Source organism: Eublepharis macularius, chromosome 17, assembly GCF_028583425.1.
Source record: "Eublepharis macularius isolate TG4126 chromosome 17, MPM_Emac_v1.0, whole genome shotgun sequence".
Lineage (NCBI taxonomy): Eukaryota > Metazoa > Chordata > Lepidosauria > Squamata > Eublepharidae > Eublepharis > Eublepharis macularius.
In genome coordinates, this window is record NC_072806.1 from 10,392,719 (window position 1) to 10,412,923 (window position 20,205).

A 20,205-nucleotide genomic window follows, 5' to 3' on the forward strand; every position below is an offset into this window, starting at 1 on the left:
AAAAATGCCTTATACAGAGAGAATCTCTCTGCACAAGATATTTTATATGGGGATGCTCAAGTGGCTGACGTTCTGTGTGGTCTTCTATTCAAGTGTACTCTGTCTCCCTAGCAGTGTGTGTGTACCCACAATGGGAGAACAAGTGTAAGATCTTTCACTTGAGCATCCCCGTGTAAAATGTCTTGTGTAGACAGACTCAGACCTAAACTACAAGAGACAAATTACACGAGGATGCACACATGAAGGCAGTTGCAATGTTAGCCCGGAAGCTGAGTTTTAAAAGACAGATCGGAAGGCTCTGTCAATTTCCTCTCTCTACAGAGCCAGCAAAGATTGCTCCTAAGAGGATTTGTTAATTTCCTCTTTGCCTCCCAAAGGCTTTGTCAGTTTCACTTCCCCTTCTAGGCAGCAAAGAGGAAATAACCAAACCCTCTGCAGAGTGATCTTTGGGGGCTCTGTAGAGAGGGGAAATTGAGAGAGCCTTCCGATCTACTTTTTAAAACTCGGCTTCCCGGCTAACATTGCGACTCCCTTCATGTGAGCATCTTTGTGTAATTTGTGTAGTTTAGCTCTCAGAGTCAGACGGTTAGTTCGTTTTGTTCAGCAATGTCAACAAGAACTGGTAGCAGCTTTCTAGGCTTCCCCAGCCCCTACCACCTGAGATCTTTTACATACTGGATGAGGAAGACTAGTGGACACATTTTTGAAGCCTGCCTCAATGTTCCTCTGCTTGTACTTGCAAAATAGGTTTCCGCAGTGGTCCTAAACCAGGGATCTTACAAAGCTCAGTGGCAGAGCCTGTTCTTGGCATGCAGTAGGTCCCAGGTTCATTCCCTGACATCTCTGCATAAACGGTCTCAAGTGATTCATGGTTAAAGTTAGGGTTGACAGGCCGAGCTTGGCTATCAGTTGGAGGGTTGGGGATCATCAGCATAGGAGGGGCGTGTGACATTGGTGACATACTATATCACTTTAAGGTACAACACCTTAAAGGGATCCTCTCTTCCTGTATGTGCCCCCAAGATCGCTTTGTTCAACTGCAAAACATCCTCAGGTGGTCCCTGGCCCTAGGGATGCTTGGCTGGCCTCTACCAGGGCCAGGGCCTTTTCAGTCCTGGCCCCAACATGGTGGAACTCTCTGAGGACACTTAGGCCAGCCAGGATCTTGTATCATTTAGGTGAGCCTGTAAGACAGAGATGTTCCGCCAGGCATATGGTGGAGGCTAATTTTAGTCCATCAGTGCTGAGCCTTCCACCGGTCTCCTTCTATGAGGGGTTATGGAGGGTCCACTTCTGGTTGCCCCAAAAAGGGGTACAGTAATCTATCTGTCCACTACTACCTCCCCTTTTTGTATGCTGACGGGCAGGTGTGCAGGACTGCCCGTCTTGGAATGATTTTATTGATTGCTGTTTTTATGCTGTCTTTATCGTTTTTATGTTGTATTTCAATCAATGTTGTGCCTCTCCCTGAGCCTGCTTGTGGAGAGAGCAGGTTTAAAATATAATAAATAATAAATAAATAAATACACACAGAAGTGACAATGGGAAGCTCTAGGAATTGCTGGAAATACTATGGTAAACTCTATGGTTTTATCATAGCGTTTCTGGTGCTTTCTAGAGCTACCCATCGTCTAGAGCTGTCAGCATCCAGGTGATGCCTGGATATCTTCCAGAATGACAACTGATCTTCAGGCCACAGAATTCTTCTGGAGAAAACAGCTACTTTGGAGCTCCAAAATCTCCAAGAATTGCCAACTTGGAGCTGGCAACCATACTTCCATGTTGTACACAGAAGTGACATACTGGCACAGAGGCCAGTAATAATTTTTTCTTTATTCTTCACCCGCCACCACCCTGAGCAGCAATGGACAATGGAGATAATAGCTTGGAGATTGCCTGCCATAACCAGGCACATGGTAAACCTAGTTAAAGTGGACAGTACTGGGCTAAATAAACCAATGGTTTGATGAAGTCTAAGGCAGCTCCGTGTGTTTTTCTTATACATACTTCCAAATATTCTTTCTGCCTCTTTTCCTCCAAAGGTGACAACGAGATTGTGAATAACATGTACGAAACTGAGGCAGACCTCCTGGCAGGTGAGAGTGCAGAGGAAGAGGTGGAGGATAGCATCATGTCTCCTATCCCTGTTGGGCCTCCATCCCCTTTCCCCGCGGGCGAGGATTTCAACCCCAAAGAAGGCTCGCCGTACGAAGCTCCCGTCTACATCCCTGATGACATTCCAATTCCGCCCGACTTTGAACTGAGGGAGTCCTCCATTCCAGGAGCAGGACTGGGCATCTGGACCAAAAAGAAGATCGAAATTGGGGAAAGGTTTGGGCCCTACATGACCTCGCCGAGGACGATGTTGAAAGAAACGAGTTTTGGGTGGGAGGTAAGATTTATTGAGTATGGTGATCGGTTGGCCAAGGTGCACAAGAACAATGATAATGGTCTGTGAGACTGGAGCAGGGAGGAGAAATAGCATTACTAATTTCATGTCTTCTTGGTTAAGATTTCTGTTCTTCTCTGTTTTATGTTTCGTACTTCTCTGATCCGAAGGAGATTTCAGGGACCTCCTTTGTCAAGATCAGTTTCTGGTTAGATTTGAAGGGCTCTGAACAAGATTTCCTCTAATGGCCTCTTGTTGAATATTGCTAAGCCTCGTCTTCTTCCACTCCATATGTCCCTCCCCTCACAGTCATTGCACACACATGCATGTGCGCACACACACACACAACCTATATCTCAGAGGTTGGTGAAGAAGGACTAAAGGATGTCAGATAGATGCTATCTGCCCTTCAGCATTTCTTCCATCAGGGAGGAGATAATACAGCAAAGGTGGTGCCTCCGGGAAACCTGGGAGTGAGCCACTCCCTGGGTGGAAATACACACTACTAAGTACCTAAAGATGCTCAAGTGAACCCTATTTCACATGTCCCCCCCTCCAACTTTCCATGCACTTGCTTGCACAGTCACACTTCAGTTTGCTTCACATGAATACATTAACGCATTCAATATCAGTTCCTCCTCAACTGCTAAAAGTATCCCAGTTTCCCCCACATCCATTCATTGAAATGCGGATCTTGACACTTTCTCACACCTTGAAGAAATACAAATTGGCAAGTCAAAGGAGTCTACAGGATTGGTTCTCGCTGCAAAAACAGAGCTGAATTGGTGCTTTGCTCTCTTGAATCACTTGCAGATGCAGTCACACAAAGGGAGCTCCCGTGAAAGCAGCATTCGCGTGTGCTGAGTGAGAACAGCCTGCACGTGAATTGAGGAGTACACATACAATCCTGCACTTGAACGTCCATAGGTGCTTAGTAACATGTATTCCCACTCCCTGAAGGACACCAGTAAGGTTCATAGCTGAGTCAGGATTTGAACCCAAATCTCCAAAGTCCTTGTCAGACCCTAGAAGCTAGAGATAAACGGAGAGGAATATACAGACTAAGTAATTAAATAAAGACTGATCGGCTCAATTTTCCGTATCCAGATCACTGCATTCGAATTTTCTTGGCCCAGCAGTATTATTATTTTTTAAAAATATAAGGTTGAGCACACACAGCTTCGGTTATATTTTCAATCTCCAATGCAAATATTTTTGTATCCACTTTAAAAAGAGTCCTCTTTTCGTTTATTGAACTTTCTGTGAAACTGCTGCAGCCATGACCTGAAATCCTATCTCTCCCCACCCCACACCCCAATATGTTGTGTGAACAATTGTCTCCAACGTTAAGAGAAAAGTGGTGACTATGGAAGAGGCACACTTTCTAGGAATATTTTTCTTGTGCTCCCCCTCCCATTTTTTTTGCTCTCAGTCAAGCAATGAACTGAACTGCTGGTATTTTTGTTTCCTGTTCTGGGTGAAATTCAAGGCAAACACACGACGTAGATGCTGAGCAGGTTGCATTTGGTTCTACAGAAGCTGCAGGGGAGGCTTTTGCAGCAGGGAGAATCCAATTTTGCAAATAAGGTGCTCGAGAATTGGACTTGCAGCGCTCGCAGTGCCTGTTTGCTCTCGAGTCAAGCACCTCATATGATCACGTTGATTTGTCTGCAATTTAATACGGGCTGCGTTTAGAGTAGATTCATGTCTGCGCTGTGGCCGCATTCAGCATGGTGGCTGTACAGGCAGCTGTTGTCGGTCCGTACTGATAATTGACTTGCTCACTGGGCTTACATATGCATTTGCCCCCAAAGCATCATGGGTAGGTCATTGTTTAATTTGGGCAAAGAACATAAAGTATTGGGCTATGATTCCCAGGTGGCAAGGCAAGATTGCCCACAGTGTTTGCGATCCCATTTAGGGCACTGGAGGGACCCAACTATTTTTTATTTAAATACGTTTAATGTCTCTCTGGGGACCAAGATCATGATAATCCAAACTATGGTATTCTCCATTACTATGTATGGGTGTGAAAGTTGGATGGTGAAGGAAGGTGACGGGAAGAAAACTGATTCATTTGTAATATGATGCTGGAGGAAAGTTTTGCAGATACCGTGGAGAGCCCAAAAGACAAATAAGTGAGTTCTAGATCACACCAAGCCTGAATTCCCCCTGGAAGCTAAAATGACAAAACGGAGGCTATCGTACTTTGGTCACATCACGAGAAGACAAGATTCTCTGGAAAAGTCAATAATGCTAGGAAAAGTGGACGGCAGTAGGAAAAGAGGAAGACCTAAAACGAGATGGCAGGACTCAATAAAGGAATCTGAGCAAATCTGTTAATGATAGGACGTTTTGGAGGTCTTTCATTCATAGGGTTGCCATAGGTTGGAGGAGACTTGATAACACACGACACACACAATGATTATATTTAAAACATAAAATATATTCAGCTTTGGGGCCCAGGCAAGCAATTATAGCTTTAATAGCTTTAATGGCTCCTTATTGCAAGATCTGGGCTCAGCGTTTCATTGTCCTATCTATGTCTGTCAATAGACTAGTGAGGATGGCAAAGTCTGTAGTACCCTGCCAGATCTAAAAAGCTGGAAAACTGAAAGCCACACGGCTTTCCCATCTCCCTTGTATTTCTGCCTTGCATTTTCTGCCTTGGAAACGCTGAGTTGGGTGGAAAGGCAGCATAGAAATGTTTTAGATAAATAAATATTTGATTTTTTTTTCCTTTCATGCTGGCAGGTTGAGCAGAAGCTGGTGACAGAGGAGGTCAGGAACAATTCTTAGAATGCAGTGTAACAGTGCACACACACACACACATTTTAATGCATAGAACAAAATGGGTAGCTATGTTTGTCTGTAGCAGTAGAAAAGCTCGAGTCCAGTAGCACCTACAAGACTTACAAAATTTGGGGGAGGGTAGGAGCTTTTGTGAGCCACAGCTAACTTCTTCAGATACCAGATATCTGAAGAAATGAGCTGTGACTCATGAAAGCTCATACACTACCCAGGGCTTTTTTTCAGCGGGAACGCAGTGGAACGCTTTCTGGCACCTCTTGAAAATGGTCACATGGCCAGTGGCCCTGCCCCCTGATCTCCAGACAGAGGGGCGTTTAGATTGCCCTCCACACTGCTCCAGTGGCATGGAGGGCAATCTAAACTCCCCTCTGTCTGGAGATCAGGGGGCGGGGCCACTAGCCATGTGACCATTTTCGCTAAGGGCGGTTTAAACTTTAAAAAACTCCCCCCTTGTTCCAGTTGACACAAAGTGATGTCATCGTGCAGTCCTGAGTTCCACTACTGAGTTCCATCCCCTCTTTTCCCAGAAAAAAAGCTCTGTACACTACCATAAATTTTTGTTAATTTAATGCATGTTACAACAATATTGAGCATACGAACCTAATATCAAGTGTGTTTTGGTGCTGAATGTAATTAGCAATCAAATTGCAATTCTTTCCTTGTCTGGGTTTAGGAAACCCTCCTCTGGAGGGGAGGGGATGCTGTGAAAAAACAAATGAGAGGTACAGATGATATCATAAAAATGAATATTTGAATATTCCTAAGCATGAGTATGTTCATAAGGATTCTGTATAACTGATTCACTTGTTCCGGACTGCAGTTGGAAATGACTCCTCTTCTATATTCCTCTTGTTCATTTTACTCCACTTACTTGTTTTATTACTTTATTCCTTTTATTTTTATTTTATTTATATTGCAAGCCACATTGAATTCCTGCAAGATAGAAAGGTGGCCAATAAAGATTTTAAATAAATCAATAAATAAAATAAATAATAGTCTAAGGATTGTTTAAATGGTGTGAATGGAGGACCCCTCTACCTTCCATTCTGTAACATAGATGACTCGTTCAGTGTTCCTACTTAGGTTTCTGGCTGCCGCTTTAAAAATTCTCTTTCCCCTGCTCGATGGTCCATAGCACTGACTCTGAATATGCAGGGGAAATGGGACGCTTTTCTTCTAAATGTGATGTGTTCCATGGTGACAGATTCCCGGACAGTAACCACGTTAGTCAGCGATGGTAGAAAAAGCAGAGAGACCTGCGGGTGCTTTAAATATCTTACTGATTTATTGAAGACTGAAGTGTCAGAGGCACGAAGTGGCTGGAGTTGCTTTCCTCTCCTGGATGGGATGCAGAAGAAAAAGTTTACTTTGGAAGCTTCCCGAGGCATCTGGCTGGCCTCCGTTGGAAGCAGAATGCTGGACTAGATGGATGTTGGTTTGGTACAGCAAAACAGTTCTTACGATCTTAGGAACTCTTCCACGATTGCTCACATCCTGACCATTTCCCATTCACTCAGTCCCTTGAGGATTACTGCAGTTGGTTCTTATATGAGCAGTGTGGAGTGGAGAGTGCCCTCAAGTCAGAGTTGACTTATGGCGACCCCTGGTGGGGTTTTCATGGGAAGAGACTAAAAGGTCGTTTACCATTGCCTGCCTCTGTAACCCTGGTCTTTGTTGAAGGTCCCCCTTCCAATCACTAACCAAGGCTGACGCTGCTTAGCTTCTGAGATCTGATGAGAGCAGGCTCACCTGGGCTATCCAGGTCAGGATATATGAGCAGTAGAACTACCACAATTACTATTGGTACAACTAGAAGCATTTCTGATATCTGAAGTGCTACTATGCTACTACTACTATTATTGCTATTCATGGTGGTGGAAACTGCCCTCAAGTCATAGCTGACTTATGACAACCCCTGGTGAGGTTTTTATGGCAAGAGACTATCAGAGGTGGTTTGCCATTGCCTGCCTCTGCAACTCTGGTTTTCGTTGGAGGTCTCCAATCCAATTACTAACCAAGGCTGACCCTGCTTAGCTTCTGTGATCTGATGAGATCAGGCTCACCTGGGCTATCCAGGTCAGGACATTGCTATTCATAACAATAGTAAATTTTAATAATGACAATAGGGTAGTGGAGGAGGAGTAATAATAGTACTTTTGCCATTACGGCCACCACCACTGCTACCATTATTATACCACAACTGCCATACCTAATGTTTCTATTGCTAGTAATAGTTATGCCACTCTTCGTAGTAAATGAAGAAAAAGGGAGGGCCGCACAAAGGCAAAACAAAGAAAAAAAGGGCAATTGATGCAAAAGGAAGAAACTTTTGCAGTATCTGCTAAAGTGCATATACAGGAAAGGAAGATTCCTCCGGACGATGCTGTATGCGAAACACGTGTACAATTATTAAAGTTTCTTCCCTTTGCACCAATTGCCCATTTCTACTCTTTTTAGTAATGCAATAGGAGTCCCATTACTGATGGTGCTGCTACTCCAATTAGAATTAGTTTCATTATTAGTATGGCTACAAGCACTACTACCAGAAATAACAGCATTAATAAGCCAACTATGGAATTCTCACGCCACTTGTTGGGATATAAAATGGCACCTTTGACTCACCACATCTCATCCAAGATGTTCTTTCACCATTGACAAGGAGGCAACAGGATTAGGCACCGTCCCATCCCATAATACCTCCATCACGATCAGGGCGTTTTTGTACATCTGCCCTGAGTGAATGGTCGGTTGAATGCAGAGATTAATCAGATAAACCAATCAGAACCTCTTTTTTTTTCCTCCTCAAAAAAGATGGATGGAAAAAGGAACTTTGGCCAAATCTCTCAACTAGGCCTTTCCACTGCATTTAACAAAGATGCCTCAGAACCTCTTCTCGCCCTTAGATGCTTCTCTCATGAATCTCATAACTTTCGGAATGTTTGATTAGTAGCACTTTCCAAAGTTGTGTGCGGAAATGTCTCTCCTTCCCACCTCCTCATTTAGTCTTGGAAATTCTGGACCATTCCAAGAAGGGTGTGGATGCGAAGCAGCCTTGAATTCGCACACATTAAATATCCTTTTATGAGCCCCACGGAAACACCTTGTGGAATGAAGAAAAACATTCCTCAAGGAATATTACACATCAGTTGTGTGTGCGTGTGGAGTGGGAGGCTGACTAAAAGCAGTGACTTTTTAAGGTACGTACAGTTCATTTTAAATAGTTACCACTATATATCTGGTTATTCTGGATTTCAACAGGACAGAGAGCTGCATGGTATCTGACACTCTGAGAAGCTCTGCTTTCATTACTAGGACGGAGACAGAAAGCAAGTTCTATCTCTTATGGCTGTGCAGTTACATTTGTGGATTGGTATTGGTAGAGAATCTTTAGTGGCACTCAAAAAAGAACTTTGCATATATTCAAAGACACTCTTCCCAAAGGCTTTCTTCTGTCAATGGCTGAATTGCTGGGCCTCAGTGTCACAGAAAGTATTTTTGCTGGATAGGAGATGGTTAAAGTGTGATGTGAAACAATATTGACTACGGAAGATAAAGGTGGAAAATTATGTGACTGACTTTGACTTTCCTAAAATTGCTCTTGATGTAGAGCGAAGCTAATGAGTGTCTTTTCAGCAATTCTGCATCAGTGATCCAGGAACCTCAACTCAATGTTGCCTGGAAGAGCACCAAAGGGCAACCACTGGAGAAGGATGAAAGCAAGAGTTCTGTCTGTTCAATTCTGGCACTTCATGGAAGCCATGACATTTCCATTCTTGATAGGAGTCTTTAACATAATGTTATTGTAAGAAGAATATTTTGAGAGCTCTTTGGGACTACAGGTAAAAGTGATAAAAGTAGTCCCCTGTGCAAGCACCGAGTCATTACTGACTCATAGAGGGTTGTTGCATCATGACATTTTCTTGGCAGACTTTTGTTATGGGGTGGTTTGCCATTGCCTTGCTCAGTCATCTACACTTTACCCCCAAGAACCATTTACCGACCTCAGAAGGATGGAAGGCTGAGTCAACCTTGAGTTGGCTACCTGAACCCAGCTTCTGCCGGGATCAAACTCAGGTCGTGAGCAGAGCTTGGGCTGCAGTACTGCAGCTTACCACTCTGCACCACGGGGCTTTACATCTGAGACTACAGATGTAAATATTACTCTAAAGTAAGTCCCATTGAGGTCAATCTCTGCTTAGGATTGCCACCCAAATAAAAATACTTTTTAAAAACCATGTTGTGAGACTCTTCTAAATTATAAGTCTTAACTATTATTGGCAAATTTTTAACCAACGAATAAGTATCAACTTTTCAAAAGTCAATACATCCAGGATCCATAGTTGCCAAAGGCTGATGGCAGAGAGAATAATATTAAAGAACAAGTTTTTTCAAGCAGCTTCATCGCTCCTCCAGACTATTCTTCCTCCTCTTTTACCTCCTTTTGCCAAAAATTTCAAATTTACAAAATATTTAATTCAGAGTATTGCCACTAAATTGGACAAGCATGCATATATCCAGGGTGTCTATACATCAAAATTAAAGCATTATAATTTTAATGTGTGTTTGCGGAATATCCTGTTCTGGGGCTGTCATCCTCTTCTTCAAATTTTGTGATTTCAACAGCAATTAAACTCTTGCTCTTCTGTGCCTGTGTGGAATTGACCTTTGAGCGTTCTTTACAATGGTAAGAATTTCATCATTCCCCCAAACACATGCAAAGCTTCCACTGAGTTTTGCCTTCCTTTGTGCTGGTTTTGTACGTTCATTTGCAAGAGCAGAGATACATTTTTTGCAATGCTAATCTGAACAATTATTATGCACCATGTGTGCATGAATTGATTTAATTACTCATCACCTTATCCCTTGAAACAATATAGTACAGACTATATATTTAAGAATTTACAAAGTGCATTTAAGTGTGTACATGGTGCCTTTCAGAGTTTCATAAATGGAAACTGATGAATCCCTACTACAGATGGGCACAGTTCATCATGGTTCATCAAATTTCACAAACCATGAACTTTCATGAACCTGCCCCTGGTTCGCAAACTGGTTCATTTGGTTTGTGAAAACGTTACATCCAGGTCAGAAAATCATCACTTCCAGGTCAGCAGTTCACTTCCGGGTCAGCAGAAGGTCTGCAGGAAGTCCATCCCATGTTGCCTAGGAAACCGATTGATTGGCACCAGGCTGTCTGCAGTGACGAACCAAAAAACAAACCAAATGAAAAAGCCTGAAGTTCATGACGGTTCCTCAGAAATCGGAACTGATGAACCGTGGTTCGTGAACCACGAACCGGCCTGGTTCGTGCTTAATTTTGGCTCATATTTCGGTTCATGCCCATCTCTAATCCTTACCCCCAGGAGGTTACAATCTAAAACAGGCATTTATTTATTTATTTATTCAATTTATAGCCCTCCCTCCCTATGAACGGGTTCAGGACAGGTTACAATAAAATGCTCAAGGCATTAAAACATATAAATACAGTCAAAAACCATAAAACAACCATAAATACATGCAAAACAGCATTTCGGATGGCGGCCCCCCTCCAATTCCCCAATCATTATGTAAACAGGCACAACAGAAGGGGTGGGGTGGGGCAAAGTTTATAGTAATCTGGTGACTGCACTTATAGGGGGCAGATGATTTCGTTGCCCCCCCCCCAATCGGGAGACCAGTCGGGAGGCTCCTAAGATGATCAAAGACTGGCCTCAACCATACGCCTGGCAGAACATCTCTGTCTTACAGGCCCGGTGAAAGGATATAAGATCTTGGTAGTTGACAGAACATCAAAAAGTGGGGACGGAGAAACAATAGGAGGGAGAGGTGAACATGAGTGAATGCAGTTTTAAATCATGGCGGCACAGTTCTTGTACAGATGATTTAATTGCACAACAGCTTGTGTGTTTGCAGGTGGGGAGCCAGAATAGAGGCTGACAAAGGTTTTGTTCAGGATGCTTATCATTAACAGCACAAAAACAACTTTGCACTGTGAGTTTCAGTCCTGGATCTTTCTGTCATCCCCAAGTTGTGCATATAAGCTCTGGAAGTTCAACAGAAGCTAGCAACAGTATTACCTTTCCATCCAACCTTGGGGCAAACTTTGTCCTTCTTATGTTCTTCTGATAGGAGGCTTTGTTTACTTTCACATTTCAAGTAATGTTGCGTATCTCCTTTATTTGCCAAACGCCAAGCTTTCTCTGGGACTTTTCTATTATCTGCCCATATGCACTGTTGACTTATTGATACTATTAGTTATTTTACAGTGTATGTGAGGGAACCTTTTCTCTCCATTGTGCTTCACACATTTTTTCAAAGCTCATTTGTTTCCTCACCTGACAAAAACTTCAGAAATCAACAAATATTTGTCTCCCAATTGAAAATCTTCAAAGGATCCTGACTGCCCCTGAACTCCTTCTTCTTGTGACTTCAGATAAACTTCAGCTGTTTCTTGCTTTGTTCTAAATTCTCGTCCTTTGTTCCAACTTCCATTCTCTAAGTCTCACGTAAGAAACTTTCAACAATCATTACTGGAGCTGTATCTCTACTGGAGATGTAAACGGAAACTGGAAGTTTAATGAAATGGGAGGACTGCTCCTGGAAAAAACTTAATTACTGGAAATATTAACTTTTATATAATAATCAGTGCCTCTTGTCTCCACCAGCTGTGTCTTCTTCCCACTTCCTGAACCAATCACATGGGGGACTGTAGCCAGTTAGGAATCCCATACTGCATAGGGCAATGATGCAACATAGGGATACCATTGCCCTGGTGGGGGATCCGCCCCTACCAGCCTCCATCCTGCATCACCTTTCACCTATCTAGCAGGGGGGGGAAGGCATGGGGAATGGGCCCAGGAGCCCCACAGCACTCTTCCACGCACTCCTGAACACTACCTTGTCGTGCCAGGAATGAAGTTATTCCCAGTGTGACAAGGAAGTGAAAACCCCCTTGTAGAGCTGACTTTATAAAAATCAGCTCCCAATCTAAGGACTGATTCTGTTCAAATCAGTCCCATGTGGGGGCTTTCACTTCCTTGTTGTGCCGGAAATGGCGTCATTCCTGGCGTGACAAGAAAGTGCTCCGGCGTGCTCACACACTGTGTACACACACAAGGGTCGTTTCCACCCTACTCACCTTCAATCGGAATGCTGCGGAACGTTGCGGAAAAAATGTGGGAGATAGCGTTTTCGCGCGCGAGTTTTGTGCAACATCGTGCAAAACTCACGTGAGAAAATGCTATCTTCCGGGTTTTGTTCACAACATTCCACGGCGTTCTGATTGAAGGTGGAAACGGCCAAGGTATGTCCTCCGGAGGCATGTGCCCCCCAAACCACCCTCCTCTGTCACCCAGGCTGCTTCCACACACATTGGATAATCCACTTTCAATACTCTTTAGTGAACATTTGGAACTGATTTTCCATGTGTGTAACAAAAAATCCACTTCCAAAGGATTGTGAAAGTGCATTGAAAGTGCATTATTCAACGTGTGTGGAAATGGCCCCCAGTTTGGGCTGTAGGCAACCTGGCGACTCCGATGCAACATGACCTGGAAATATCAGCAGAAAATATCACCAGTAAAGTTTGGTGCAACCAATCAGAGTTGGCTATGTGATGCAAGCAAACTTAAAGCAAAATATGTTTACAAAGCGCAAGACTTGAGTCCAGGAACACCCTAAAGACCAGCTAGGTTTCCAGGGTATACGCTTTTGAGAAGCAAAGCCCTCTTTGTCAGATTCACAAAGTGTGCTGAAAACTGGGTGGGGTTGATCCTTGCTCCTCACCGGTCAGCCTTCATTGCAAGTAAAGTTCAGTTCTGTGGTCTGACTTGCATAAGGCAGCTTTGTGTTCAAAGTCAGACCACTTATCTAGCCCACTTCTGCCTCCTCTGTGACTTTCTAAGGTTCTGGGGGAAAGGCGATCCTGTCTCAGGCACCTGAGATTCTTTAAGATGGAGTTGACAGCGACCAAACCTGGGACCTTCTGTGTGCAGTTTCCTTGCTCTCCCTTCTAAAGCAGCTTGCAACTGTAAATAAAAGGATTATCAATGAGATGTTACACATGAACGCCATCTAACTTGGCCCTGGAAATGAGTTACAGAACCATTGCTCTTCCTTTGCAGTTCCACCCTTCCCTGGTGATGAAAACATAGCCCTACATTTGAAGGGGGAGGGGACCTCTTACAGTGGATTGCCCTGTGATTCAGTGGGATGTTACTGCTTTTTTACATACTTTGCTTTCTGGAGTCTATTGGCTCCCTTGCTTTCTGACACAAAACTTCCAAGTCACGGCACCCCGAAATAAATCACGCTGTCTTTTCCTTTCATTGCCCTTGGGATCTTTGAAAACAAGGCCTGAAAGGCGGGAAGCCCCCCCCCCCCACAAGCATGCACAATGATCTCAAATCATTCCTTGAGTAAATAATGACCTAAATCATAGATTTGTTTATTTTGTTAATGAAGAGTGGGTTGAGAAGTGACATTGCGGACAGAGAGATTAACTGTGGAATCCTGGCAGGGCTTAAATATGCAAGAAAACACACACATAAGAAACAGGGATGCTATTTTACATGGAATTTGTGTGTTCTTCAGGCTCATTTGTACCTGTAAAACAGAATTAACAGTTTGCGGGACCATTACCACAAAACTGATTTCTCTATGCTACTAGCAGAACTTTAAAAAAACCTAGAGGAGTTAGCCATGTTAGTCTGTAGTTGCAAAATAGTAAAAGAGTCCAGTAGCATCTTTAAGACTAACCAACTTTATAGTGGCATAAGCTTTGAGAACCACAGCTCTCTTCATCAGATGCATCTGATGAAGAGAGCTGTGGTTCTCAACAGCTTATTCTGCAATAAAGTTGGTTAGTCTTAAAGGTGCTACTGGACTCTTTACTGTATTAAAAAAAAAACTGACACTTTTGGAAAAAATCCAAAATCTGTAAATACATGTTTTTGAAGATGGCAAAGCTCAGCTCAGGGTAGATCAAAAGAAGGTTTCCTTCTGTCTGGTACCCAAGCCCAGAGACCCTGTGACATCCCTCAGATGCCAACTCTAAGTTGGGAAATTCCTGTAGATTTGGGGAGGGGTGGAGCCTACCGAGGGTGGTGTTTGGTGGTGCTAGGAAAATTAGCACTCTGACCCAAGAGCTGCCTGAGTCATCTCAAGAGGAGCTGTAATTCTCTAGAGAAATTTGTAAATTGTAAATTTGTAAATTTGAGTTAACCACATCTGTTCCAGTCCTTTTCACAGGGACTCCTACCTGAATGATTGGCAACTGGATTTACAACTGCTTTCCCTCTACTACAACTTCTCCTCCTACTCCTTCTGTGATGTCAGTTATAAAAGTCTCTGTAAACTTTCCTTCCACCCTATCTGATGAAGTGAGTTCTGACTGATGAAAGCTTATGCCCTAACAGACTTTGATAGTCTTTAAGGTGCTGCGTTACTTAGCCGGAAGTTTTCTTTTCTCTTGTGTTCCATCCGTCTTCCCCCCACCCTGCACACACACTTTTGCTTCTTTGTGTGTGCTTAGAAGCAAACATGCTAAATGAGATCTTTTGATGTGAGAGAACTGATGTGTTAATTGTTCCTTCCACAATTCCATTCACATGCCAGTAGGGTTGCCAGTCTCCAGGTGGGGCCAGAAGATTTCCTGGAATTTCGACTGAAATCAGTTCCCCTGGAGAAAATGGCTGCTTTGGCGGGTGAATCTTCTTAATAAGTGCTAAACCTGAATTTTGAATTGATCCAATTCAGGTAGCAACAGCTGAATGAGAGGTATGAGCCACATCCAGCCATTCTAGAGTTGCCAACCTTCCAGTAACACTGTTTTTTAAAAACTTTTTAAAAAATCTGGCAGTGAAGAATGGCAGCGGGATGCTGTGTGAATGGGACCCCTATCTTCAGACTACAGATATCAGTTCCCCTGGAGAAAATGATAGCTTTGGAGGGTGGACTCTATGAGCCAAGGTACAAGAGACAAATTTCACGAGGAGGAGCACATGAAGGGAGTCGCAATGTTAGCCAGGAAGCTGAGTTTTATAAGAGATTGGAAGGCTTTGTCAATTTCCCCTCTCTACAGAGCTAGCAAAGATGGCTCCTCAGAGGGTTTGTTAATTTCCTCTTTGCCTCCTGAAGGCTCTGTCAGTTTCACCTCCCCTTCTAAGAGGAAAAGAGGAAATAACCAAACCCTCTGAGGAGCAATTTTTGCTGGCTCTGTAGAGAGGGGAAATTGACAAAGCCTTCCAATCTCTTTTAAAACTCAGCTTCCCTGATAACACTGCAACTCCCTTCACGTGCTCCTCCTCGTGTAATTTGTCTCTTGTAGCTTATCTCTATGCCATTATAACCCACTGAGGAGGTCTCTTCCCTCCCTAAACTCCACCCTTCCCAGGCTCCCACCATCTCCAGGAATTTTCCGACTCAGAGTTGGCAACCATAAGCCACTCAGAAGTGACATTGGCAAAAAATCTATCTAGAATGCAGAATCTATTTTAGGAGCAGGCCTTGCAATGTTACTTATTTATTTATTTAAAACTCTTCTTTCATCCATGGTGGCCTGCCCGTCTCTCATTCCAAAGCTGGACCCGGCTAGGTTTTTAACTCTAGATAAGGATATAAAGCATTGTCCAACTTGTTAAAAGTAGAAGTATTTCTTGCTGTCTTATTCTCTCGTGTTTTACCAGTGCGATGACATCAGGACCAGGCTAAGAGGTCATTTTTAGCTCCAGTGAGCCAAAATGTCCAATGCTATGTTCGGAATGGCATGCAAACATGGGTATATAAGGAATTGGGGAGAAGAGAGAGAGACAGACAGACAGAGAGACGCATGCGTGCACGCCCAGTGAAAGAATGACTAAGAATACCTCTGTGATATTTCTCTATTTATTTCCTTAAGGGGTAATAACTCATAAGTAATCCGGCAAAGGGCATTTTCCTTAAAATAGAACACTCTGATTCACAAACAGAAATAGGAAATAAATGTTTTCTTTTCGTCTTTGAGAGGTATCCATGAATACCAGTCTCTGAACCACTATTTTATCATCCCCATTAAAAAACATTTTTTTTTCGGAGAGAGAGAGGGTGGGGGACCAAGAATAGCTTGTTTGTGACCACAGCAGTTGAAAAATAATCCTTCTCCCATCACCAAACCCTTGCAAGATACAGGGAACTCTTTTCTTTCTCTGGAATGTTAACTTTCTGACAAAAATGAAGAGGGTTTTTTTTATAACTCTGTCTTTCTTTCCTTGACAAATCAGGTAGGGAGGAATTTAGTAGCTAAAAAAACAAACAAAGCACAGGGAAGTAATTTGTATCTTTTAAAAGACAACTGTTCCTCGAGTATAAGGTATCTATTCTACCTGGACAGTAGGGTACTGGTCAGGAACCACATAAGCAACCCCTGTGGTGAGTGTCCCAGGACACAGACATCGTGATTTGTGTGAGCCTGGATTTGGGGTCAGGAGTTAACAAGGCCTGCGGACTGTTTTTGGACCTCCTTGGGCTTGAGATTCTTTCCCTCCTCTTTCCCAGCATGAGTACCACATAGGATGAAAGACAATGAAAATTTCACCGGCTCTGTGCTGGTATGTCACTGTCGGGTACAACCCAGAAGTAACAATGGGTAGCTTTAGGAATCACTGGAAACTCTATGATAAACTCCTGTCCCGGCGGTTTGCCCCTCTGCCAGCTGTTCTCTGGCAATCAGTGGGAGGAGGCAGGCCAATTGGTGATCACCCACCACTGGTAGGTAACCTGGGCAAATGGATACATGCGCTCCCAGACCCGTGTGTGATGACATCATCTCCAGAAGTGACATTACCACGTGGAATACAGGAGTGTCTTTCAGAATTAGGCCAAAACACTGTGTTGAATCTTCATTCTCTGGTTCTAACTAGAGATGGGCATGAACTGAAATATGAACCAAATTAAGCACGAACCAGGCCGGTTCGTGGTTCATGAACTGCGGTTAATCAGATCCCATCTCTGACGAACTTCCACGAACTTTTAGGATGGTTTGTTTGGTTCGTTTTTTGGTTCATGACTGCAGACAGCCTGGTGCCAATCAATCAGTTTCCTAGGCAACCGGGGATGGACTTCCTGTAGACCTTCTGCTGGCCCAGAAGTGACGTTCTGCTGACCCAGAAGTGATCTTCTGCTGACCCGGAAGTGATTATTTTCTGACCTGGATGTGACGTTTTCACGAACCAAATGAACCGGTTCATGAGCCAGGGGCAGGTTCGTGAAAGTTCGTAGTTCATGAAATTTAATGAACCACAAACTGCATGTTTCGATTTTTTTCAGGTTTGTGCCCATCTCTAGTTCTAACTATTTAGGTTTCATTGTTCTGTCTGTCACATCTTTTATCAGCTCTTCACTGTACCGTGTGAGGTAGTGATGGGATGTAGTTGGAGAATCTACTCTAAAAGATGAATAATCCAGAGCCCATCCCCCCAGACATACCACAAGAAGTTTATATTTATTTATTTAATTCCATCTAGACCCCATTTTTCTCTCTGGAGACCAGGAAGAACAAATGAAAAAGGATGTGTTTGTACATTCCTTTTAATAATTACTTGTTCATCCTTCTGTCTACAGCGAGAGATGTTAGATCCTATCTTCATTTGATTTTTAAAAATAAAACATGTTTGTAAGCTGCTTAGAACACTAATTGGAAAAAATAACATACACTTTTTTAAAAAAAGTAGATGTATTGATTGATTCTAAAAACTTTACATCTTGCTTTTTGTTTTGAGAGTCCAGGGTAGCTATGAGCAGATAGTAACATCATCACAAGCACAATTTAAAAATGGGGATTCAAATTGTGTTTGGAATTGTGATAGGAAACACTTGTCTCTAAGTAGATATTTAAAGCAAATAATTAAAGCCTCTCAGAATATGTTGAAACAAAATAATACTATGTGCTTCAATGATTGTTTGATTCAGTCATGCACAATAAAGTCCCCTGATAGGTACTGAAACTGTTCCATTCCCCTCAAAATTTTCACAGATACTTGACCCAAGCGAGAACATCTATTTACCTCAGACTTTTCACTCAGCCAAAATGTGGTTGAAACTCTAGTACAAATGTTTGGAATAGTCACTCACAATGATCGTTTGATTTTGACAATTGGGTGAAATTTATCCCTCCAGTACCCCAAACCTGACAAATATTTTCATAGTGGAGAATATTTTCTCCTCTCTAAAAATCAGCTTCCACGCTCAGTCTTTCCTACTGAGGAAAATCACAGCTCCTTTGGGCAACTTCTCATTCTTTTCTTTCTTTCCCCCGGACTCTCGACAAAAGCACAAGAAGGTTTTCCTTTTAGACCCTGAGGTTAGAAGTGGATGCTGGTTAAGCTTAATTAAGATCCAAGCTGATAACCATTAAATTGGTTCACAATGAATGAGGAAATGAGGGTTCAAGTGGGAATGGTAAATAGAGGAAAGGCACCTCTGTATCTGAGAGACAGAATGGAAGACTAATTAGTTCACAATTCTGTTTTCCTCCATCGGTGGGTAGAGCATTTGCCCTGAGGCTTTCAAACCACAAATGGCTGTTGGATCTGGGAGACCCAGGTCTGAATCTTCTCTCAACCATGGAACTTGTGGGGTGACCTTGGGCACACCCTCGAACTAACCTGCCTTACAGGGTTGTTGTGAGCATAAAACAGAGAGGAGAACATTGTAAGCCATTTTGAATCCCCATTAAGGAGAAAGGCAGGGTTTAAATGAAGTAAATAAATGACCTGACCAGATCTCAGAAGCTAAGCAGACTCAGCCCTGGTTAGTAATTGGATGGGAGACTTCCAAAGAAGACCAGAGTTGCAGAGTCAGACAGTGGCAAGCCACCTCTGTTAGGGCCAAGCTAGAAGTGATGAATTACACTTGTATGGCAAGTGAACAAACTCACATGTATTCCTCCCTGTTCACGTGCTCCACACGATTGCATGGAGCGCAAGTGAAGCACAAGTGGAGTGCAAGTGAACAGGGAGGAATACATGTGAGTTTGTTCACTAGCCATACAAGTGTAATTCATCACTCCTAGCTTGGCTCTTAGTCTCTTGCCTTGAAAACCCCAACAGGAGTCGCTATATGTCAGCTATGATTTGATGGCGTTTTCCTCCACCACCAAAATTTTCGAGTAAGGAGAACTGCCCTTCCACAAAAATGGCATCATATATCCAAACAAACCATAACATTGAAGTCAGGGCTTTTTTTCTGGGAAAAGAGGTGATGGAACTCAGTGGGTTGCCCTCGGAGAAAATGGTCACATGGCTGGTGGCCCCGCCCCCTGATCTCCAGACAGAGGGGAGTTTAGATTCCAATGCCAAGTGGCGCGGAAGACAATCTAATCTCCCCTCTGTCTGGAGATCAGGGGGCGGAGCCACCAGCCATGTGACCATTTTCAAGAGGTTCCGGAACTCCGTTCCACTGCGTTCCAGCTGAAAAAAAGCCCTGATTGAAGTACCATGACTGGATGTCCTAACATTCTTTCAGTGCAATCCTAAGCAAAGTTACTCCAGTCTAAGCCCTCTGCTTAGGGTTGCACTGTTTTACCCTAGAAAGGAGCCATGGGGAGGAAGCTGTGTTAAGGGGTTGATATAGTAACAATAATATTTGATTTATACACCACCCTTCAGGACAACTTAACGCCCACTCAGAGAAGCTTACAAAGTATGTTATTATCTCCACAACAATCACCCTGTGAGCTGGGTGGAGCTGAGAGAGCTCTGAGAGAGCTGTGACTGACCCAAGGTCACCCAGCTTGCTTCAAGCAGAGGAGTGGGGAATCAAACCCGGTTCTCCAGATTAGAGTCCTGCTGCTCTTACACAAAACTGCCTCTGGGTAAAGAGATTTCCTTAGTTATCATGGCTAGCAGCAATGGATAGACCTTTCCTCCATTTTCAAGTGAAGGAGTGGGGAATCAAATCTTTCCCCCATGTCATTTCCCAGATTGAATATGCCCGCCCCCCTCTTTAGCTTCACTAGGGGAAAAGGCAGA

General features: G+C 43.3%; 1 protein-coding gene across 1 annotated transcript in view; it reads left to right on the forward strand.

Annotated features, from left to right (window-relative positions):
• Positions 1-1,864: 1,864 nt before the first annotated feature.
• PRDM16 (PR/SET domain 16) overlaps positions 1,865-20,205 on the forward strand; it is a 321,075-nt gene continuing 302,734 nt past the window's right edge. Inside the window, exons 1-2 of the mRNA XM_055001781.1 lie at positions 1,865-1,916; positions 2,043-2,392. Coding sequence (XP_054857756.1) covers positions 1,865-1,916; positions 2,043-2,392 — 402 coding nt within the window. The remainder of the gene's footprint in view (positions 1,917-2,042; positions 2,393-20,205) is intronic.